Source organism: Schistocerca piceifrons, chromosome X (genome assembly GCF_021461385.2).
Source record: "Schistocerca piceifrons isolate TAMUIC-IGC-003096 chromosome X, iqSchPice1.1, whole genome shotgun sequence".
Classification (NCBI taxonomy): domain Eukaryota; kingdom Metazoa; phylum Arthropoda; class Insecta; order Orthoptera; family Acrididae; genus Schistocerca; species Schistocerca piceifrons.
The window spans coordinates 617,529,524-617,555,712 of NC_060149.1; the positions used below are offsets into that span (position 1 = coordinate 617,529,524).

The 26,189-nt window shown below is 39.6% G+C and overlaps 1 protein-coding gene across 2 annotated transcripts in view; it reads right to left on the reverse strand.

The window, feature by feature from the left end:
* The window catches only part of LOC124722959 (protein inturned), a 254,525-nt gene that overhangs the window by 190,843 nt on the left and 37,493 nt on the right, over nucleotides 1–26,189 (reverse strand). For both annotated transcript variants that reach the window (XM_047248129.1, XM_047248128.1), the window contains exons 5-7: nucleotides 24,506–24,591; nucleotides 19,250–19,321; nucleotides 9,710–9,975 (exon numbers count right to left, since the gene is read on the reverse strand). In XM_047248129.1, the coding sequence (XP_047104085.1) occupies nucleotides 9,710–9,975; nucleotides 19,250–19,321; nucleotides 24,506–24,591 (424 nt within the window). The remainder of the gene's footprint in view (nucleotides 1–9,709; nucleotides 9,976–19,249; nucleotides 19,322–24,505; nucleotides 24,592–26,189) is intronic.

A 26,189-nucleotide genomic window follows, 5' to 3' on the forward strand; every position in this document is an offset into this window, starting at 1 on the left:
AGGAATATGGCATCGATCTGAGCACCATTGGCTACAGTGCTGTGGATTTCATGGAGGAACAGAGCAAGCTCAGTTTAAAAGTTCTCTGTTTGCTGAGCTCATGTTGATTTTTATAAAGGAGATTGTTGTGCTCATGAAAGTCATAATTCTTGAGCATAAAAAATTTTCCAAAATTCTGCAACACACTGATGTCAATGACAGAGGTCTGTAACATTGTGCGTCTACCCTATATTGCTTCTTGAAAACGGGAATGACCTGCGCTTTTTTCTAGTTGCTTGGTACCATAGAAGGGCATCAAGTTATTTATTATTATTTGTTTACACATCAAGTTCCGTAGGACCAAATTGAGGAGCAAATCTCCAAGGTCAAGAAACGTGTCAGTACATGAAATTACAACATAAAAGTAATAACAGGTAAAAATAAATGTTTATGAACCCGAAAAAAGTCAGCACATATGTTTAAGTAAATGAAATCAACAATACAACAAGAATCATCTTAATTTTTCAAGAAACTCCTCGACAGAATAGAAGGAGTGACTCATGAGGAAACTCTTCAGTTTCAGTGGATCACTGCTAAGATTTTTGAATTTGAGTGGTAGCTTATTGTAAACGGATGCAGCAGTATACTGCACACCTTTCTGCACAAGAGTTAAGGAAATCTGATCCAAATGCTGGTTTGATTTCTGCCGAGTATTAACTAAGTGAAAGCTGCTTATTCTTGGGAATAAGCTAATATTGTTAACAATAAATGACAGTAAAGAAAACAAAGATGCTGTAACTTACCAAACGAAAGCGTTGGTATGTTGATAGAGACAATAAAAAACACACAAACACACACACAAATTTCAAGCTTTCGCAACCCAAGGTTGCTTCATCAGGAAAGAGGGAAGGAGAGGGAAAGACGAAAGGATGTGGGTTTTAAGGGAAAGGGTAAGGAGTCATTCCAATCCCGGGAGCGGAAAGACTTACCTCACACACACACACACACACACACACACACACACACACACACACACACACACACATCCATCCGCACATATACAGACACAGGCAGACATATGTAAATGCAAAGAAGTTGGGCAGTACAGAGGCAAAGATGTTGAATGACAGGTGAGGTACGAGCGGCGGCAACTGAGGCTGAGGCCTGGTGGGTAACAGGAAGAGAGAATATATTGAAGGGCAAGTTCCCATCTCCGGAGTTATGATAGGTTGGTGGTGTCAGTGGGAAGTATCCAGATAACCCGAACGGTGTAACACTGTGCCAAGATGTGCTGGCCGTGCACCAAGGCATGTTTAGCACAGGGTGGTCCTCATTACCAACAAACACTGTCTGCCTGTGTCCATTCATGCGAATGGACAGTTTGTTGCTGGTCATTCCCACGTAGAAGGCTTCACAGTGTAGGCATGTCAGTTGGTAAATCATGTGGGTGCTTTCACATGTGGCTCTGCCTTTGATCGTGTACACCTTCCGGGTTACAGGACTGGAGTAGGTGGTGGTGGGAGGGTGCATGGGACAGGTCTTGCACCAGGGGCGGTTACAAGGGTAGGAGCCAGAGGGTAGGGAAGGTGGTTTGGAGATTTCATAGGGATGAACCAAGAGGTTACGAAGGTTAGGTGGACGGCGGAAAGAAACTCTTGGTGGAGTGGGGAGGATTTCATGAAGAATGGATCTCATTTCAGGGCAGGATTTGAGGAAGTCGTATCCCTGCTGGAGAGCCACATTCAGAGTCTGATCCAGTCCCGGAAAGTATCCTGTCACAAGTGGGGCACTTTTGGGGTTATTCTGTGGGAGGTTCTGGGTTTGAGGGGATGAGGAAGTGACTCTAGCTATTTGCTTCTGTACCAGGTCAGGGGGGTAGTTGCGGGATGCGAAAGCTGTTTTCAGGTTATTGGTGTAATGGTTCAGGGATTCAGGACTGGAGAAGATTCGTTTGCCACGAAGACCTAAGCTGTAGGGAAGTGACCGTTTGGTATGGAATGGGTGGCAGCTGTCAAAATGGAGGTACTGTTGCTTGTTGGTGGGTTTGATGTGGACGGATGTGTGAAGTTGGCCATTGGACAGATGGAGGTCAACGTCAAGGAAAGTGGCATATGATTTGGAGTAGCACCAGGGGAATCTGATGGAACCAAAGGAGTTGAGGTTGGAGAGGAAATTCTGGAGTTCTTCTTCACTGTGAGTCCAGATCATGAAGATGTCATCAATAAATCTGTACCAAACTTTGGGTTGGCAGGCTTGAATAGCCAAGAAGGCTTCCTCTAAGCGACCCATAAATAGGTTGGCGTACGAGGGGGCCATCCTCATACCCGTGGCTGTTCCCTTTAATTGTTGGTATGTCTCGCCTTAAAAAGTGAAGAAGTTGTGGGTTAGGATGAATCATCCTATCTATCTGAACACCTAGAAATTTGAACTGTTCAGTTTCACTAGTCATATGCCCATTCTGTGAAATTTGTTGAATTGTGTGTTAGAAACTGCAAAAACTAAGTCTAACTGTGATTTAGCGTTAGTTTATTTTCTACAAGCCATGAACGTAGGTCACCAACTGCACTATTTGAAACCAAGCCAATGTTGCACTCAACATCCCTTACTACCAAGGGGTGTCATCAGCAAACAGAAATATTTTAGAGTTACTTGTAACACTAGAGGGCATATTATTTATATAAATAAGGAACAGGAGTGGCCCCAACACTGATCCCTGGGGTACCCCTCCTTGACCGTACCCCACTCAGAACCCACATCACAGCCATTCTCAACATTCTGAATTATGACATTTTGCTGCCTGTTACTAAAGTAAGAGGTGAACCAACTATGAGCTACTCCCCGTATTCTGTACTGGTCCAACTTCTGGAGCAATATTTTGTAATCAACACAAGTATGCCCACCATTCAAAACCTTTTGTTTAACCCATCCAGTACCTCACAGAGAAAAGAGAATATAGCACTTTCAATTGTTAAATGACTTTCTAAATCTGAACTGTACATTTGATAGCAAATCATGTGATAAAAAAAGATCAATTATACTTATATAAACAGTCTTTTCAACAGCTTTTGCAAACACTGATGGCATAGAAATATGTCTAAAATTATTTACATTATCCCTTTCTTCCTTCTTATAAATCGGTTTTACTACTGAGTACTTAAATCGTCCAGGAAACTGACCATTCCTACAGTAAAAATTACAAATATGGCTAAATACAGGGCTGACATGTGCAGCACAGTACTTTAATATTCTGCTAGACACTCTATCATAACCATGAGAGTCCTTAGTCTTCAGTGATTTAATTATTGACACAACCTCCCTATTGTCTGTATCACAGAGGAGTATTTCAGACATCAATCTCGGAAAGGTATTTGCCAAAAAGTTATATGATTCCCTGTAAAAACTAAATTTTTATTTAATTCACCAGCAATGCTCAGAAAATGAGTGTTAAATACTGTAAATATATGTGATTTATCAGTAACAGAAATATTTTTACTGCAAACTGACTTTATACAATCGACCTTGTGCTGCTGACGGACACTTCCTTCACAACTGACCATATGGTTTTAATTTTATCCAGTGAATTAGCTAATCTATTTGCATACCACATACTTCTTGCCTTCCTAGTAAAATTTTTAAGTAGCTTAAAATACTGGTTGTAATGTGCTTCTGTATCTTGATTGTGACTACTTCTAACATTTTGATGAAATTTCCGTTTTGTTCTATAAAATATTGTTATCCAACAAGTCAGCCACCCGGGCTGCCTATTACTGATAATACCCCGTTTAGAACATTCTAATGCAAAGCAACTCTCAAAGAGCATGAGAAATGTGTTAAAGAAAGCATTATATTTATCATCAATGTTACTGGCACTGTGAACGTGCTGCCACTCTTGTTCCTTGATGAGGTTTAAAAAACTCTCTATTGCTGTTGGATTAACTTTCCTACATAGTTTGTAATTATATGTGACATTTTTTTTAGAACTAAAGTATTTTAATATTTAAATTTGTGCATCATGATCTGAAAGGCCATTCACACTTTTACTAACAGAATGCCCATCTAGTAATGAAGAATAAATAAAAATATTGTCTATGGCAGTGCTACCGTTCCCCTGCACCATAAATGGAAAAAAACACAGTCTGCATAAGATCATATGAATTTAGGAGATCTACCAACATCCTTTTTCTTGCACCATCATATACAAAATTAATATTGAAGTCACCACGTACAACTAATTTCCGGTACTTCCTACAAAGTGAATCAACAACTCTCTCTAGCTTGAGCAGAAATGCTCTGAAGTCTCAGAGTTAGGGGACCTATAAACAACAACAATTAGAACTTTAGTTTCACTAAATTCAACTCCCCTGCACAACATTCAAATATCTGTTCAGCACAGTGCCATGATACGTCTATGGACTCAAATGGAATATTGTTTTTTACGTACATGGCCACTCCCACACTCCGCAAGGAACTTTTTGAAAACACCCAGCTATTCTGTATCGTGGTAAAGGAAGCCTCTGAATTGTCAAATTATTTAAGTGGTCCTCTGATATACCAATACTCTCAGAGTCAACATCTATAAGCAGTTCACTAACTTTATCTCTAATACCTCTTATATTTTGATGAAATATGCTAATTCCGTTTCTACTTGGAAATATTACATCCTTAGAAGGTGAGCCCTTAGAGGGACTTCCTTTAAGCACATATACCTATCAGCTGACTTCAATCTACAAAGATGCAGCTCTAACACCAACTACTACAAGATTTTTTCCACGAGTCATCCCACCATCATCACCACCCACTACACTGCCACCTACAAGCTTTGCCAGCCTCCCCTTCCTATACCTATTGAGGTACAGGCCATGCCTAGTGAATCCCGATCTACTGATAGACCCAACTGGCACCACTTAGATGTGACCCATGCTCTCTGCCATTAGCACCCTCTGCAGCCCCATGTTAACGCACCTAACAACCGCATGCAGATGAGGCAGATCATGATGCTGAAACAGTTGCACTAAATGCACTTTAGTGCCACCAGTTTGAGTAGCTATATTTAGGTCACCACCTACATCATATTCCCCATCCCTATCAAAACTGTTTTCTGCTCCACCCATTATCACTACCTGATCCTCCGCTGTCAAATTCCTACATAACACCCCTATGCAGTCAGTCACTTGAACCAACCTTGCACTAGGCATCACAATACTGGTGACCTGGTACTCACTCTCCAACACTTCCTGCAACTGCTGGACCACACCTCTACCATGCGAACTACCTAGCAGCAGAACCTTCTTCTTTCTGTTAGACTTTGCAACTGACCTATGACTCCCAACTGCTGAGAACTGCTGCAGGTTTCCTACACCTACAGTTACAAGAGGTTACTCTCCACTCAACCCTGACAGTTGGTCAAATCTATTGCACATACGCAAAATATAACTGTCTGAATACCACCTCTTCCTGGCTGCCTTCTTGCCAACTGCCATCCCATTCCCCACCACCCTTCACCCTCCTCAACCTATCTAGTTCCTTCTTTGCGCGTTGTAACTGCACCTGAAAGGGCACAGATCTTACGCCCTTGCACCTCTATCAACTTATTTCTACTACAGATTCTGCATTCCCAGGACAAATTTGTCATCTGCCCCCTGGAAGAGACAAATTCCTTGACTTCCTTGTAAATCCGAACTCCACACTTCCCAACATCAAATTCACTATGGAGACTGCAGAAAAAGGAAGACTAACATTCCTGTAAATCACAGTCAATAGAAGAGATGACGAAAGAGTAAAACACGGTGTGTACTGTAAGAAAATGCATGGTGACCTGTATTTGCACACAGTAGAGCCACCATCCTGAGCAGAGTAATGGGGTACTAAGAACACTAGTGCACAGGGATCACACAATCTGAGATGCAGAGTGTCTGCTCCAGGGGCTGGTAACCCAAGAGCTGTGTTCTGAAAAAATGGATCCTCAGAGTGGCAGATTACATGCACTCCTTGTTGCACCACTACAGCACAACCAGTGGAGACAAAATAAATCATGCAGGAAAAGGTAGCCACAGCCTTTAGCCCGTACAGTGGTATGCTATCAGGAAATGTTGGGTGCATACTGAAAAAGCACTGTGTAACAACTGTCTTTTGTCCAATCAACAAAAGACGGGCATTATTGAGGAGTGTCGAAGAAGACCTCAGTTTGCAGAAGGCCGGGTATATCAGATTCTGTGCCAATGTGACAAGACATACATTGGACAAACAGCATGCACCACTGAAGATCACCAGAACACCAGCAACACACTTGATATGTATCCCAACAAATCAATGGACAAAGAGCACTGTTTGTCAGAGAAGCATGTGATGGAATACAAACGTACAAGGATTTTAGCACAGACTTTCAAATACTGGGACAGTGTCATTAGAGAAACCATAAAAATTCACACCAGGGAAAATCTTATCAATCAAGACTGCAGCTATAATCTCAGAAAGGCTTGGAACTAACACTGGAACGGCTTGTGGTGGGAGCAGATGTAAGTCAGCCATGTGCCCTCAGGAGGTCAGTTCATCAGCAAACCTGACAATGCCAATATGGTGGGATATTGTGAGATATTGGACAGATTCCAACCTATATGGCACAAACTCTTAGGGATTTTGTAATTCTTCTTGCTTAATTAAGCATGTAACCTGTACAAAGATAAACCAAACATTCCACTACTGAGTTTATTTTAAGTCTTCAGCATATGTTGAGAATCAGATTGAGCTCTTGTGAAATTACGTGGAACACAAAACATTTTCTTAACTATAACTTCCAGTTTCAAAATTCTCTCTCTCTCTGTTTTTCCTTCCAACAATGACAGTTTTATGATTTCAGTCCTCTCAGTTTATGAACTTTTGTGGAAACAATGGTATCTGCAATGTGTTTTCTGTCCCTTTTCATCCCACCTCTTAAGGTGAAGATGAGCCCTTCATGCACACATTTAAAATGCAAATGACTAAAGCCATCACTACTACTAACAAGAAAAATGCACTGCATGCTTTTATATCAGCCTCCAGGAACATCCCAAACCAGGGCCTATCAACATTTGAAAACGTACATGGCTACTGGCAGCACATGATACTGGACCTCCCACAGCTGGTGACATAATACCTGACATTCAGCAGCTGCATAGAATATACTGCAAACACCACTGAGTCCACATAAACAGCCAGGTCCTAGGATGGGTTTCAGGCATTGTTACAATCAGTCAGGCCCACATGATCTTTGACATGGAAGCAAATGGGGTGTGCTTAATGTAGCATGCTCTTAACTGGTATCCACAGAACCAGCAACAGCCCGAACTCCTCAATTATTACCCCAGCCCTGACCCCCTTTTGGAGCCTTCACATCATCCTGTCTCTAGTTATCACCTACCCCCATGAGATGTACCACTCCTATTAGTACTGTATCAACTTTGTTTCAAAGACCTTTCCTGGTCTTGGGCAACAGACCACAATTCTTGCCAGCTGATTTTCAACAGTTTTTTGTCAACATCAGCATACACCCTGTAACTACTGTACCTTTTCACCCTCAGTCTAACAGTGAACCCAAACCATTATTCATTCACCCATTCCAAAATGAACATAGATAAACTCAATTTCTCCCACACACAGGAGCAAGCCTTAAAGATTTTTCTCTCCTACTACCACTCCTTGCTACCTGTCGATAAGTTGCCAGCAGTGTTTGGCTTTTCAGCCAGTGTTCCCGGTCGCTTACAAGGTGGATACCAGGGTGCAGACGGGGATTTGCCATTGGCTGTTGCTACATACTCTGCCTCCTCACCTACATCCATTGTCACCATACCCTGTTCCATCTTATGTGGCAGCAGCAGGAACCATTCATTCTGTCTGGTCATACAAAGTTAAGTTTCACGTGCAGGACAAAGTTTTTTTCAAAACTGTTTAGCAGGAAACATCAATGTGAGCATGGTGTCATCACAAAAGTATTGGGTCATTTGTTATAGGATGTTCAAGGTTCATCTGGGATGCACCGGCATCACCAGAATCAGCTGTGTTGCTCTTATAGCAGTGATTCTGCTGCTGAATATTTGCCCACCAACCCAGCATGCCACTGTTATCTGCAACAGCAGTCACCTCCACCTCTTTGCCCATCATGGTTGGCACCATACATAGAGGTGCCAATGGAGATCAATGTCGTGCCAATGCCACCATCGCCACTGGTTCTGCAGCCAGAGTCAATGTCCATGGAGGCACTACCTGTGGACAGTTGTTGTGATGCACCTGGAGCTCTGCCTTCTGTTCTCCTGACCACAGATTGTGTGTCGCTGGGTGTGAGTGTGCACCCTGTGGTTGGCTTTTCAGCCAGTGTTCCCGGTCACTTACAAGGTGGATACCAGGGTTCAGAAGGGGATTTGCCATTGGCTGTTGCTACATACTCTGCCTCCTCAGCTATATCCACTTTCAGACTTGACTCCCCCCACCGTCATCAAGTGACAGAGCACTATCCAATGATGATGCAGAGGTCTGGGGGCAGGGAGGTGGTGGTGGGGGGAGGGGGGGGGGGGGGTATGTGGTGTCATCTGAAGACTGAGGTTTCATGTTTAAGTTGGTACCTCATGATAGAAGAAAAAGCTAAAAGTCACAGCCACACACAGCCACAAGTGAGAGACATTGCCGAAGAATTGCCTTCAAGTTGTTCCATATGGCACAACTGCTGGATGTCTACTTACATCAGAGTACAGCACTGCTCATCCCACTCTTTGATAGCCCACTTTCATAGCAGCCTCATCGTAGTTCAGATCCAGGAGCAAGCTTGTGTCATTAGTCATTGCGTGCTAAAGTTTATAGTTAGACGTAAAGTGGTATTTGGCTGTCATTCAGTGCAAGAAATAAACTGTTATTACTGTGTTCTGTAATTGTAATGATTGTATATCATCCCTCATATGAACATAGCTGCCTACCAAAGCTAAGTGAAGTGTTTTGCTGAAACTGATTGAATGGACATTACACATTGTAGCATTTACTTGACCTCCAGATTTAAAGACTTAGACCTGTCATCTAGGCTTGCTATGGAACATAAAAGTGATCATCAAATGTTGTCATTAAAGTTACAGGTGATAGAAAGGTCACTAATTAACTTTCAGCATTCATATTCTCATCACAGCTAAGGAACTGTCCTCCCATTTTCACCATATTTCTTATGTGGTGAAGAAGTCATCTCACAACAGCCTGTGCTTATACTTTTGAAAAGACAGTAACACACTTTAATCTGAGCCAATCCAATTATTACGTCTGATAAATTAACGGAGAATGTGCAGGAGCATCTTATCCAAGATTCTTTAACCATTATATACAATAAAGAACAATTTTTCTGCATTTTTAATAGTTCTGCTACAGCAAAATGCCCTGGCAGTTTACAACTATGAGGCAGACCAGGACCTGAACCTGGATCTTGTCTTTCAAGGTAATGAAAATGCACTTACAAAGTAAGCTTTCTGGGCACAACCAATGACACACTTACACAGTTTTAATACTGCTAGAACCTCTCTCCTAGCTAAGTACCTATGAAAGTAGCTCATGAGTTGTGCCTGGATATGCCAGTCAGCAACAGCTTGCCCAAGAAAGATGAAGCGCACAGTTTTAATCCATCAAGCAGTTTCACAATAGTTCACACTCTGCTAAAGACTGAAACTTTCATTCTTGTAATACAGCACTTATTAGAAATGAATAATAGGTAATTTAAAACAACCTGGTAGGTGTCGAGGCACCAGCATTTGGGAAAAGGTGACACAGAGTAATGAAGGCACCTCGGGCTGCAACGAATGTATCCTGTTGTGAAGGAGATGATTGTGCAGGGAAACAATAGATCAGTGCATGACTTCTGTCAGTGTCTTCTGGTCTTGAGTCCATCTCATTTGTTACAGACATGTAAAGCACAGCTACTGGATGTCCAATAAGTGGTGGAGGAGGATCTACTCCTGTTAGCCGGCGCACTAACTCTGACTGCCTCCGACCCTATAAGAAATTCATAAAAATGCCTCTATAATTAATCCATTTCAGAGCAATTAAAAGAAAGACACACACACATATACCATAATTCCTTTCAGTTAGATGCTACATCTTATTAATGACAAAACATTTGTACTGAATACAACAAAAGTAGTACGTGAATTTCAGCTACAAATGAAATTTAGTTTTTAATTAATCCTGTGCAATTACATTATGTACAGTAACTTAATGAGTAATATATGACAAATCAAAGAAATACAATTCAGTACCACATATTTAATCGGGGCAGTAATTCTACTCTGCTTATTAATTCCAACACACAGACTGACAAAAAAAAAGGAAGCACCCAGAATGGAAGGGGGAAATAAAATGAAACTTCATGGTTTGACAGGAAATGTGATGTTATTTTAGTGATTACAATACTGAATCAAATTTTCAAAGAAACTGGCAGAATGAGCCCACTTATCAGTATGACACTGCATCCCGTTTGGACTGGATGCATGCACTGATTCAGTGGGGTAGGGTGTCATAAAGTCATTATGTCCTCTCCGGTCCGTGACTGTTGGAACTCGTCCTTGATAACCTTGCACTGGGACAGAGATGACATCTGAGCAGAACCCATATGTTTCTGCAGGGACAAGTATGAGCACCTTTCTGGCCATGTCAGTACCTCAGCATCACACAGCAGCTCATAGAGATATGTGCCATGTGTCAAAGATCACTGTCCTATTGAAAAATGGCAAAATGATTACTGTCACATGAGAGGTAGCATATGAGGATTGAAATATGGCTTCCCGGCTATTACACAAGTTGAAAATATGGTCACTATTTTTTATAAACTTAAATTTGCCATATTTCGTGACAGTACCTTTTCCATTAGACGTTTGCAAGCAAATATAAGTCTTGGCTTCAGTTGTCTAAGTATGATTCCACAATGCATCGTTGTCGGCTGCAGAAAATGACGTGGTTCAACGTGTTTCTCTCATTTTGGTGTTTCAAATACAGTTCCTTCCAATGTAGTTTCTTCTTTTCAGATAATACAAAAATAATAGTTAACATAATTCAAAATTATTTATGACTGTGACCTTCACATTGTTCTTCTGTCAACACACACCAAGAGTTAGCTTCCGACTCGGACTGACTATAGTCAAAGACTACTCCAACGTCAAAGATATTTTACACAATCAGTTTCTTTGCTATTCTTCGATACATTTTCTAACAGTAATCAATATGCTTTTACTCTCAAAAACAGAAGTAAATTAACATATAATAAGACAAATTATAATAAATTCTGACAAAAATATAAGAAAACATTTTCAATTCAGTATCGACAAATACGGTAAAAAAATAACATCTCCCAGATCCATTACAGGATGTAGGATGTCTGTGGCATAGACTGTGCCATCAGTGTTCCTTCAAGCACTAGACATCTAGGGTAATGCACAGCCACGATTCATTGCTGAACACTGTGCGACACCATTCATCAGCATCTGGTCTCAGCACCACTCTAAACAAAGCCATTTGTGTTCTGGCATTAACATCAGTGTACACACAGGACAGAAATTCTCTAGTCCAACTGCTACTAGTCTCTGACCAAAGGTGCAGGATGACACGGAGTGTTCTCAGGTGATGGGCACAGTCATGAAGGGGTTATGATATGCTTGGTGCACAATACCAGGCAGGGACCTGCCCTTGTGGTTGTCAGACACAGTCAACCAGAACCTTGACAAGTATGCCTGCCCTCATGTTCCCACAGAGCCCAACATCATGCCACTGTCACGCCCGATAGCTCCACAAATCTGGATACTGCATAATTTGACCAGTTGGCCAAATGGAGATTCACAACAAGGCCCCTACAAACTATGTCAGGTACTGACAATCTCACACCAGTATGTGGTATCCTCGTTTTCCTTCACAGTGATCACTCAGCATCTGACATTGTTCGTACCCTTTACATACCCTACCAGGCCTGGTACCTACACTACACCAACAACATTAACACAGTTTGGTGGCCAGTCTACCTGTCACAGATTGTTGCAATCTTAATCATTTACATACCCACCAATGGTGTGTATTTGTAGGAAGTTATAATGACATCCATCCTTGTCTTCCACATGCTTCAATTTTTTGTCAGGCAGTGTAACTGCATTTAACATTATTTACAGATCGAATGTTTGTTAATCAATAACACAATAATACTCTTTTCTCACTAGATAATCTTTCTGCTTCTTTGGAAAGTTCTAGTCATGTATGAAGTCCTGTGGATTTTTGGGCAGGCATCTTGGTAATTGTAACAACAATTATTTACCTAGGAATAACAATCTGTAGTGACCTCAAGTGGAATTATAACATTAAACTAGTTGTAGGAAAAGCAGATGCCAGGTGGAGATTCATTGGAAGAATCCAAAAGAAATGTAATTCATCCATGAAAGAAGTTACTTAAAAACACTCATCTGACTGATTCTTATGTATCACTCATCTGTGTGGATACCTTATCATGTAAAATTTACAGAGGAAATAGAGAGGAGCTTTTTACAGCACAGGTTTGTTCAGTAAGTGTAGAGCATGATGAAGAAGCCCATTATACTCCAGAAGGAGACACTACAAGAGAAGCATCTATAATGTAACAACACTACACACACGTATATATATATATATATATATTGAACATCAGCCATTCCCGTTACCTATACTCAATGTAACTTCTCCTTCATGTGATTCTATACTGTTTATTGTGTATAAGACTTGCTTTAATTATATTTGAATTTATTGTACCTATACTGTAAAAGAAATAATATGAAAGTTGTTATGAAATTTTATCTTAACTATGTAGATACTGCAATTCCGTTTAAGCTTATATTTTCCTGAGGGGAAAAATTTCATTACATTCTGAACAAAGTCTTCTGCCATCAGATAGGAAAAGTAATCAAACTTTGACACATCAAGCCTTGAAGCATGTACAGATGGCAAACACAGCCTTCATTTAGTCATCATCAAAGTCAGGCAGCTTCAAATGGGTGCAGCGAGACAAGTAGTGAAAAATCCAACTGCAAATATTAAACTGCTGCAGATGGAAGGATATGGAGGCAAGTGAGCCATACTGAAGCTTGTTCAACAATCTACATCTACATTTATAAACTGCAAATCACTGTGAGGTGCACGGCAGAGGGTATGTCCCATTGTACCAATTGTTAGGGTACCTTCCCGTTCCACTAACATATGGTGCATGGGAAGAATGACTGTTTGAATGCCTCTGTGCGTGCTGTAATTATTCTAAGCTTATCCTCAGGATCTCTATGTGAATGATACATAGGAGGTTGTAGTATATTTCTAGAGCCATAATTTAAAGTGGGTTCTTGAAACTTTGTCAGTAGGCTTTCAAGAGTCTGCCAGTTCAGTTTCTTCAGTATCTCTGTGACACTCACCCATGGATCAAACAGACCTGCGAGCATTCGTGCTGCCCTTCTCTGTATACATTCAATATCTCCTGTTAGTCCTATTTGTTATGAGTACCACACACTTGAGCAATATTCTAGAACCGGTCAAACATGTGATTTATAAGCAATCTCCTCTGTAGACTAATTACACTTCCCCAGTATTCTACCAATAAACCAAACTCTACAACCTACTTTACTTATGACTGAGTCTATGTGATAATTCCATTTCATATTCCTACAAAGTGTTACTCTCAGGTATTTGCATGAGTTGGTCAATTCCAATGGCGATGATATTGTAGCCGTAAGATACTACATTTCTTCATTTTGTGAAGTACCCAGTTATATATTTCTGCACATTTTAAGCAAGTTGCCAATCTTTGCACCGCTTTGAAATCTTATCAAGATCTGACTGAATACTTGTGCAGCTCTTTTCAGACAGTACTTCATTATAGATAACTGCATCATATGCAAAAAGTCTGAGGTTATTACTAACATTGCCTGCAAGGTCATTAATATACAACATGAACAGCAAGGGTCCGAAACACACTTCCCTGGGGCACACTCAAAGTTATTTCTACATCTGGCAATGACTCTACATCCAAGATAACATGTTCCATCTTCCCTACCAAAAAGTCCTCAATCCAGTCACAAATTCCGCTTGGCACCCCATATGATCCTACTTTTGACGATAAGTTTAGGTGTCTTATTAAGCTGGGGTGCAGCTTACTTTGAATGGTTGAAAGGTGCTACAATCTACTGAGTCAAATTCTTTTCAGAAAACAAGAAATAGTGCACCTCTGTGACTGCTTTATTGTAAAGTTTTGGTATGTCATGTGAGAATAGTGCGAGTTGGGTTTCAAATGACTGATGTTTCTGGAATACACACCGGTTGGCATGGAGGAGGTCATTCTGTCTGAGATAACTCAGTATGTTTGAGCTCAGAATTTGTTCTAAGATTCTGCAACAAATCCATGTCAAGGATATTGGATGGTAATTTTGTAGATCATTTCTACTACACTTCTTGTAGACAGGTGTAACCTGTGATTTTTCCAAGAATGGGGCACGCTTTTTGTTCGAGGGAGCTATGATAAAGTTAGAAGTGGGGCTAACTCAGCTGCAAATTTGGCATCAAGTCTGGTACGGATTCCATCAGGCTAAGCAACTTTGTTCAGTTTTAATGAGTTCAGCTGTTTCTCAACACCACTGTATCTAATACTTATTTCACTTACCTCTTCAGTGCTACGATCTGCTAACGAAAAGTCATATTTAATATAGAGGGAATGCTATGAGTTGGAAACCATTTAATACTCTTATTAAGCTGGGGTGCAGCTTACTTTGAATGGTTGAAAGGTGCTACAATCTACTGTCTGCAAGCTGCATAGCTTTTTTCAACTGTAACACGGCAAGGTTATTCATCGTTCCTTTCAGTTTTATAAATGGCAATCAGTTTTCCTGCTTTTTGTTTATCATGTTTAAAGTAGGCAAGACACGTTTTTTATTACAGTCTTATAAGTGTCTCAGTAGCCACTGAGATTTGAATGTTCCATATATTTCTTCCTTTTCACATACTGAGTCTACTATGCTTAGCAAGAATTTGATTCCGAGTTATAATTGCAATATATTGCCTAATGTGATAGTGGCACTGTAATGTTTTAACTTACATGATTTTAATGTGGCAATTACTGTAAACAACAGTTTTTTGTAGTTCATATGTAGTTATTATTAAACCACCAAGGCCATAAAGTACAGTAATGTAGTCATGAATGCTTCAGTAATGGGGATGCTCATATTTGTTACTACTTTATGAATGTTTTGCGCAGAAATTATGTAATAATACAGTGATTCTACTACTACATAACAGCTTAGCTGAGCTTTTAATGAGAAAAATATTTGATGCTGATATAAACATTGGAAGTTATTGCTTGTTTCACCATCTCAGTATTCACTAAAGCAGAAATGTTGTACAATAGAAAATATAACCAACTGGTTAGAGCACAAAATAAATAACTGTCCTAGTTGGACTAGTGACTGATGTCAAATTAATAGACTTACAGGTGGCATTTCTAAAAGGTGAGTTGCACTGTGCCCTGCCTCAGGTATAAATATTGGCATTACAGTTCTGAGAAGAAAGTACCAAACTGAAGCATTACACAAGTAAGCAGTGAAAATGTCAGTACTAAACGGCTTTAGAAATGGCCATGTAATTTTATATTAGCATCCTTGGAACACAACAGCCTCAAAACTGACAAATGTGGTTTTTCAGGTCACAGTCAATTAATTCAAAATTTGTTACTTAAAGAGAACATTACCCTGAATTTATGTTTTTGAACTTAATATATTAAACTTTAGAGTGTCGTGTTAGATGACAACGTATACTTCTGTTGCTGCTGTCCATTGTGTAAGTGCTTGTTCTGTTGACCTATCAGTTAGCTTGAATGACACAATTAACCTCAGGCAGTAAATAGTTCATAAGTTTTGTGATTACATTATATTAGGTTAGGCATTATGAATTATGCTTAACACAGATATACAATAGAGAAAAGTAAGAGACAATAAGAGGGCAATATAGCCCCCCTAAGCTGTTACACATTGTGCTTCATATAGATGTTTACTGTTAAAATTCCAAAAATGTACATATTACTTCCTCCCACATTCATCCACAACAAGAAAATCAGAGAAACTGAAGCTACTGTGTGGGCTCACTAACAGTCATTCTTTTCCTGCCCAGTTTGCAAATGGAACAGGAAATGGGAGAAATGATAGTGATGTGTACAATACACCACAATGTGGCTGCTGGAGTTCAGGTGTATCAGTGTCATATTCATTGTCAGTTGGTGAGATGTGCTTCTTAACTAGTTCTTCAATGTGAATGTGGTCACTGCATTTGTTTTCCACTCTGACTATTTTGTATACAGGGTGTCCATAATTAAACTTCCAGTTTCAAAATGCTGTAAAAAGACAACCACTGTTACTGCTCTGAATGATGTCAACTTTGAACAGCTTATTATCAGTGCAAGGGGAAACATAGCGGAACCAAAAAAATTAACAAAAATTTGACCAATATACGGTGCTATAAGCATCAGAACATGCACACCAACAGATATGCGGTACACAGCTGTTCCTTAGTCTGATCTGAAACGCCCAACATGACAGTCTGCATGAAGGATCTTGCACTGTTTGTAAAGTCCTTTTACAAGAATGGTGACTGTACACCAGCAGCCCTGCAGAAGTTCCAAACACTCAAGGGTATGACAAAAGACATTCATCTGATGTCTGCTGAGGGTCTGGAGAAAAGAAAACAAAATTCTTTTGAAGTGCAATGTGGCAGAGGGAGGAAAGCAGTTTATCCTACATCCGTCAAAGATGTGGCCACAGCTCTGAATGAGGGGTCAAGTGGTGGTGTGCCAACATGAACTGCATGAGCAATTGCCCGAACATTGAACATGCCTGTGGGCACAGTGCGTAAAATCCGACAAAACTTCCTGCACTGCTAGCCATACAAAATCACCCATGTTCTGGAGTTGCTTCCTGCTGACCTGAGAGTGAGATGATTTTTTGCTCTGGAATTTCTTGCTCACATGGAAGTGGGCAATGAATGGCCATGGAACATTCTGTGCACTGATGAAGGCCATGATCATCCCCAAGGCCACATCAATACGCAGAATTGCAGAATATGAACAACAGAAAATCTGCATGCACATAAACTGGTACCATTTCAATCTGGAAAGATGACTGTGTGGTGTGGGTTGATGGCATCCTTTATTTATGGCTGTATTTTTTCGAGTAGATGAATCCTGTGGGTCTTCTTACATGTACCAATAACTGGTAAATACTATGAGAGTCTTTTGCACACCAATGTCATTCCGACACTTCACCAGTGTGTGTGTGTGTGTGTGTGTGTGTGTGTGTGTGTGTCTGTGTGTGTGTGTGTGTGTGTGAGATCATTTGTATGCAATTTGTATGCACGATGGTGCTTCTTCGTACATTGCACAGCCAGTGAAGGGGCTGCTGCAAAGGCAGTTAAAAAATGCTGGAATTAACAACCACCTTATCCCTACAGTCTGGCCATCCAGATCACCTGATCTGTGACTTCTGGCTGTGGGGCTATCTGAAAGGTGTTGTGTTCAGTGTTCCAATTAAGAATGTAGCTGAACTGAAGGCATGCATTGCACAACATATTCTGAATGTTATCCCCGAGGCACTTCTATCTGTTATGGAACATGCTGTTTATAAATTTCATGCCATGCATCAGTCACACGACAAACAGAAACTGATGTCATTTTGCTTCTTAGGTGGTTTTTTTGCCTCATGACAATTAAAAACCAATTTTTCCCATCCGACCTGATATGACCTCCCTGTGGTGGACAGGCATACCTTATTAACATTGCCACAAATGTTGACTGCCAAATTTGTACAGTCATGAACATTGAATATTGTTGATGGTGTTATGTGCAACTCAAAACTCAGCCACTGTATTGTGATTCATCTGTCATTTGTGATTGACTCCATTTACATTAAGACACTTACCACATCATCTATTGATAAAATTTTTATTATTTTTTTCCATGGTGTTTCTCCTTGTATCAATAACATGCTGTTCAAATTTCATGTCATTCTGAGCAGTGGTTCTCTTTCTACAGACTTCTGAAACTGGAACTTTAATTATGGACACCCTGTATATCATATTATCATTTTACCTTTGTATACAGATATATAGATCAAAAGGCACACACTTTTGAAGCAATTTGCGCACATTTAAAATGGCCTTTTTCTTAAAAGACTATCTTTTTTCGAATGTGCCACCCATTTTGTTTCCTGAATGTTTGACTTTCTCTGTTCTGTTGCTCAATACTGCACGTATAATTCACAGAGTCCATGGTATAATATGCACAGAAGCTGTTTGTCTGTATTCTTAATGAAAAGCTGTTTGTCTGTATTCTTAATGAATGTACGGTTGAGCTCAGTTTTTGACAGTTTAATACACTGCTTAAATTTCACCTCATTCTCCACAGAGACATGTAGGAATCTAGTGGATTCTACTTCCTCTAGTCTTTTTCCATCATTCTTTATACCATTCCTTTGTTTCAAACCACTCCGTACGTCAACACTAGTTGCATAAAACTGAAATGAAGAATCAAATTGTGAACTGAGGTCAAAAAATTATGCACCTACATAATTTATATGTTATGTGGTTTTGCCTGTTTCAATTAGGTCACAGTGCTTGTGGTGTCATAAGAAGACTGGATGAGTAAAAGAGACAGGGATTTATGAATCAAATATAGAAATGTGGATGCTGTACTTGCTCTATTATTTCTGGAAGGTATTTCTGATCGGAGAAGGATTGTTCACAAAGAAATAAAGAGGTAATGTGGTAGAGCAATGACTGGTTTAAGAACCCATTCGTAAGTTCCAATTTTTGAGAAATATAACTGAAAAGCAAATTTACATAAATCAAGGCAAAACTATAAGATGTCCACATAGTGACCAACAACTAGAAGTAACAAAGCTAACGCAAATAGAAGGTAAGAAGGACACATGAAATCAAAAGGAAATACTCAATGACTTAGTTTAAAATGATCCTGAAGAACTAACATCCTCACAAATATGTCAAAGTAGTGGGGGGAAAACATGCCAATGACTCCAAACTTTACATACAGAAACTAAATAATTTGTAGCATAATCCTAAAAATAATTAACAGTCTCCAAAAACAAAGAACATGTATTTTTGGAGCTGCTACATTAGAAGCTACCATTCTACCATAGCAAGAATTAATATTTGTGTTTAATTTTCATGGTCAGAAATTAGGTAAAATATATTAAATTATATAAAAGTTAAAACAAACCTTTCTCTGGTTATCCTGATATTCATCTATAGTGACTTCGTAACCTGCTATACGTTGGAGTATTAAAGTGACCTGTAATACAATAATAACCTTTTTTATCCAGACATAACATTATTCAAATTACTGGCAAACATCCAGTAAACACACACACACACACACACACACACACACACACACACACACACACACAGAGAGAGAGAGAGAGAGAGAGAGAGAGAGAGAGAGAGAGAGAGAGAGAGAGAGAGAGTGAGTTCAAATATAGAGTTTTGAGTACTTTAAAAAGCTGAAGGCTTGTGGTGGCTTTCAAATCAAACAAACTTGTTAACAGATTGTTATTCAGAACTGGGAAGGAAGAACAGAGAGTAATATCCCATCAAGTACCAGCTTGGATTGGGGAAGGATTGGAAAAGAAACTGGGCATATCCTATTCAAAGCAGTCACCCTGGAATTTGCCTTAAGCAATTTAGGGAATCAACAGAAAACATAATTCTGGATAGCTGACCAAAAATGTAGCACTGATTCATAGAATGACCAATTACTGTTGTGCTGATGCACATGACATGGTGGTTTGGCATGCACCCAATACCACTGTAACAGAAAAGTCACTTCCTCAGAGTCTGGAAAGTCAGAGAATTGTGAAGCTGTGATGCCCTCACTATAGTTGCTTTGTAACACTGCAACTGAGTGACTTGGAAGTATCACAAGACTGTTTCTTCCTTTACTCTCCTGTTTTCAGATATAATCTGCCACTTTATTTTATTTTTTATTTGTTCATGATACAAAGAAATGTGCAGTAAATTTAAACTTTACAGTTACCACGGAAATTATTTTCTATGACAACTTATGGGCACACCACAGTTTTATATGCCAATCTCAGTGTGAGCAATGTATGACCTAATTTGTTGACTTGACTCATTCTTAGCAGAGGGGTCAGCCATGCAACACTGCTTTATAGACTTTATATTTAACACAGACTTGAATGTCAAACCACTTTTCATTAGCAGACAAATTAGTGAATAATATAAAAATATGAGAAATGATTGGATAAATTCTGCAGGATTAATGATGTTGTTGAAATCACAGAGCTACACTTTAAACCAAATAAATGTTTATTAAATAATGTTCACATATGTGTGAATGGTGGTGTCACATAAACTGTGGATTTAAACAAAAAAATAAAAATTAGACAATAATTAAAGTATGTAGTGAGAGCAGAGCATCAAATACAGAAATGAGTGAGTAAAGGTAATTTAACTGCACAGTAACTCACAAAAATCAACAGCAAACTTGCAAAGGCAATTTTCCACCATCAATTGCATTGTAAACAAAAGTTTGCTATCTCAAATAACCACTGCAAAAATGTAGATAAGTCCTTAACTACACTATCAAAAATATCAAGTGCAACACATAATTATAATTCATAGCTGCCTCAATCATGCAAACAAAGTTATAGTTCATACAGTAAAACTAAATCAATCACCAGGAAACAAAGTCAAATTATTTAAGTGCCATGAAAAGTTAAAGTCTGTAAGTCGTGCTTGCACAATTACTCCAAGTCCAATGAAAAGTTAACGTATGTAACTCACATGGCTGCTCAGTTGCAAGCCCTTTGACAATAGCATACTCACCAACACTGACCAAAGATGACAAAAAGCAACATACTTCGGCGATTGAAATGAAAAATGAATGTTACATTTTCAATTAAACTACTTACATACCTTCTGTGATGTTACACACTACTAAATCCAAGCTAGACTCTTAAATAATGACCACTATTCAAGTAACTGTACCCACATATAAGATAGCACAAAACAAAGAAAATTATTGCAGTCATTTTGTGACCTTTCATTCAAATAACAACATGGTATTAAACAAGTTATTGACAAAATTCACAAGGCATGTTTACATCCAGTTTTACAGTGCGACAAAACTTTGTCAAAACTTAAGGCCTACATAAAATTATAATTACACATGGAATAGGAAATTGTGGGTACACATACATTATTAAGATTAAGTAAGGATCTGGGAAACTTGTGCTACATCCATATTACATGTAACTGTTGAGGATGTATAGCCTTGGCACATCTGCACATCATACACTTTTAATAAACTGATATGCAATTATTTATATCCATGCAATATTTGAAATGTAGTGCATTGTGGTGTTCATCTTCTACTTCATACAATTAGATTTCTCAAATAAGTCAGTTGTTATTAATTTTATAATCTATCATAATGAAAAACAATAGTAACTTTCAGGGGTGTCCAGTAAAGGAGTCCCTGATTCCAGAATTAAATATCTTGAAACTAAGATCGATACACAAGTGTAACAAAAGGTGTGCTTATTGTGAAAGCTGTAATGAAAAGATAATTAAATGGACACCCTTGCTGCAACCGGGCGTTTATATACTTCATTGGGGACATGTTGAAAATGTGTGCCCCGACTGGGACTCGAACCCGGGATCTCCTGCTTACATGGCAGACGCTCTATCCATCTGAGTCACCGAGGGCACAGAGGATAGTGCGCCTGCAGGGACTTATCCCTTGCACGCTCCCCGTGATACCCACATTCCCAACATGTCCTCATCACTACATTCGTAGTGTGCCTAATAGATGTTTGCCCATCATACTCATTACTCGTGGCAGATTAATCTACCAAGTCCCGTACAAGTTTGAGCATAGCGTGTGCATTCGCACACGATGGTCAATGGCTGGGAAGCCATATTTTAACTATATATGACGGTAGTATCTGTTCCCGAAAGAACAGTTACCATTAATGACCATGCAGCTTTGCTAGAATGAAATGATAATTAAATTGACACCCTCGCTGCAACCAGGCACTTATATACTTCATTGGGGACATGTTGAAAATGTGTGTCCCGACTGGGACTCGAACCTGGGATCTCCTGTTTCCATGGCAGACACTCTATCCATCTGAGTCACTGAGGGCACAGAGGATAGCGTGCCTGCAGGGACTTATCCCTCGCACACTCCCCATGAGACCCACATTCCCAACATGTCCACATCACAACATTCGTAGTGCGCCTAATAGATGTTTGCCCATCATACTCATTACTCGTGGCAGATTAATCTACCAAGTCCTGTACGTGCATCTATTAGGCGCAATACGAATGTAGTGATGTGGACGTGTTGGGAATGTGGGTCTCACGGGGAGCGTGCAAGGGATAAGTCCCTGCAGGCGCACTATCCTCTGTGCCCTCGGTGACTCAGATGGATAGAGCATCTGCCATGTAAGCAGGAGATCCCGGGTTCGAGTCCCGGTCGGGGCACACATTTTCAACATGTCCCCAATGAAGTATATAAATGCCTGGTTGCAGCGAGGGTGTCCATTTAATTATCATTTCATTCTAGCAAAGCTGGATGGTCATTAACAGTGACTGTTCTTTCGGGAACACAAACTACCGTCATATATAATGAAAGCTGTAAGAATTTTATACAGAAGTTTTGAAATAATTCAAAAAGCTGCTAAGAGATGGCACTGTACACTATGCATCTTGTACAGTAACACTGTGTGTAATTAATCTTCTCCTCTGCAAGAAGTCTCTGCAGTCACATCACAATTTTTTCGAGAAGTCCACCACTTGCAGTATGGAGATGCTGCAAATTAACTATAAAATTTGCCATCACATCCACCAGTTTCTCAACAGAAATGGATTCAGATGCCACACAGATTGTCAATTCAAGGCCATCCAGAATGGTGGGATGGTTGCAGTAGACAGTCACAAGGAGTCACACTGGACGAATATGGAGGTCAATCCACCCTTGCACCAATAAATTTGCATTAATCCAATGCAATGGCTCTATTCCCGAACTATTCATTGAGAAAGCAAAACATCTGTTCAGTGCGATGTGGTCTGGCTCCCGCCCCCCCCCCCCCTCCCCGCCCCACTTGATGACTAGTCAAGTCCTCCAACACTAGCTGTGTGGTGACAAATTGTTCAAAAACTACAATGTAATATTCACTAGTGATGGGCCCTTGCAAGATAAAAAGCCAATAATGCCTCTACTGCATATTGCAGCCCAAACACTCCACACAAATGGGGATTTTTGGAAGCTCAAAATCACTAGTTTTGTTTATTCATGACTCGACTCTGGTGGAAATGTTCTTCATCTGTGAAACAGGTGCAGCAAACATTGAGTCCTTCATTATCAATAATAGTGAGAATATTGTTTGCAAAGTCAGCTATCTATCTTTTAGCACATAAAGATATGGCCTGATGGATTTGAATTTTGAATCAAAACATGTGTTGGCTCTGTTTCAGTATTTCCTGCCTACTGGAATGCTTCAAACCAGTCTCTGCTGCAATTTTTCAGATGGATTTCCTTGGATTTTGCTGAATTATTCCAGAAGCCAAGGTAATATTTTCAAGAGTAACTACAGTCTGCCTTGGGACATCATTACCCGCTAGATCATCAATCATGCAGTCTGTCTGTTGCAATTTGGTGAAGAGCTAACAAATGGTTTTTGCATCGGATCCTTTTGGAAACATTAAATTGTGTTTGAAAACTGTGCCTTGCTGCCAAAGGACTGTGTATTAACCTGTGGTATTACAGGACCAGAGAAACATGTTGTTCAATGGATTACATGATTTCAACCTTTTCCTTCAGCATGCTAATCCTCTTTCATATTCACTTTGAGCTGCAACAGACTACTTAAAGGCATTACATATTGTGATTACAGAGCCATCTGTCAGCAGCATTTTGAACTATTTTGAAACTTCTGACTAAAATTCTTACAAGCTCTCACAATAAACATACCATTTGTTGCACTTACATATCAATGTTAATTTTCAAGGTACTGAATTTTGTAATCATGGACCTCTTTGCTGGACACCCTCTATTTATTCTAGAATCATACTCGAAGATGCAATGAGTTCAGCTCATTGATTTTTCTGGTGTACTTCATTTTTCTGTATCATGTCTGTAGGATCTGTAACACGGTTTCATTGAAAATATAATATTCATCTGTCACTTTAACCCCCTTCGCTGTCATTCCATTGCATTCAACCCTTCAGTTAAGCTTGTATGCTCCAGCCTTGTGAAAGACCCACATCCGGCACTCAGCCTCCTGTATTCCTCACTTTATTGGGTAGACGCCGCGAACTGTCAAATCACTCATCACAGCCTCTTGCTCCATGGGCTGGCTTCTTATAACATTGCAAATTGAAAGAATATTCTTAAATTTAATTGTTAGAGGGCATTGTAGTTTTGACTGACATACAAACACTGACTTACCTCACAAGGTGGCTTCACTGCTGACAGAACTGCATCAAGTGTTTGTCCACTGACCTCCTGACCATTAATGCTCTGTAACCAGTCACCTGAAATAATAAGAATCTTACTACAACAGAAGTTTAAGACGTGTACCTTTTAGAAGTATGAGAGACATTAACAAACGTAAACCTATTAACGAAAACTTATAGAAAACTGAAAAAAAGTTATTAACAGAGGCAAATAGAATAACTGAATTTCAGCAAGAGAAGGAGCAAAGACAACGATAAATATTGTATCACAACGTATACCCATTCACTGATGAGATCATTGAAAGTCTGACTGTAGTAACCAAGTAATACACAAGTCCAGTGCAAGTAACACAAATATGGCTTTATTCAGGAAGCACTCAACAGTAATGGAAAACAGACTCCTGTGGATCCCCACGTAATAAGACACAGTACACTGGTGTGAATGGCAAACTGGAAGGACATACAACAGGATCAGTTAGTGCTGCTCTGTGCATGTACTTGAATCACCTGGCAAAAATATAACTAAACTCTATTGGATGGCACCCTGTAAAATATCTTCCTTTCACTGATCTATAAAAATGACAATACACACTTGAGGAATATGCTTCTGTTACCAGAATTTGTAAGGCACAAATATCAGAATGTTGGTATGTACATGATGCTTTTTATGCAGAACATCCATAAGAATACAGCAGTGAAAAAGGTAAAATTGTTGTCAACCCTAAGGATAGTTTGAAATTCCTATTGGAGATGGTATGTGGTAGTTATAGAGGGACATACAATTTAACATGGACTCTGAACAATGGTGCAGCTTGGCATTTTTTCCATTAACAAAGTCCTCAGAAGTGATAAAGTGACAGCAGAACACTTAGCACAGAATGAATTACACTAGACATAGGGTTGTAGAAGTTACAGTCATACCTTACAATTTATACAAACAGATACATGCACTAGCCACCCTAATCATAATGCTAGAGTCTAATAAGCTACTGCTTCGCCGTTTTCTGCCTGGTAAAAGATGGCCTCCACTATATCACAAATGCCAATAGAAGTGCACAAAGAGCTATCATTGATACTTATTACATACATTTGCAGCAAATAATTCAAAAGTTAACACTACTTCAAAGCCAGAGCAAGAACATCCACATACCACATGCTGATTACTCTGAGCTAATAAACATCACAGAAGCTGATGGTTTTGCTACCACTGATAACCTCAGCTATGTACTGCATGTACCCCTGATCACCTCACAGAACCGTGATCTTTAACATATCCTGACCTAGCCTATTGCTATGCAGGCAACCTACTGGAGAAATAGACACAGCACCACAGCACGATATATGAAGCACTGATGATAGCAAGAGACAGTACAATTATCTAACTCCAATGCAATGCCAATGGAGTTATCTGAGATTACATCATCATTTTTGCAAACAGTCCTTTAAGCCACACTCAAATGATCAAAAGGAGACATGCAAGACAGACATGTTACAACCTCTTACGAGAATCTACCACAGCTGCAGGCAGAAGGTCGTCCATCGTTTGTACACCTGATGGCTGCAGCTTGAATATAGTAAATGGTTGTATGTGATACATGAAGAAGGGCATATTGTGCTACAATGCAAAGAACAATAACATGTGTTACTCACCAGAAGAGGAGACCGAAGCCAGAGAA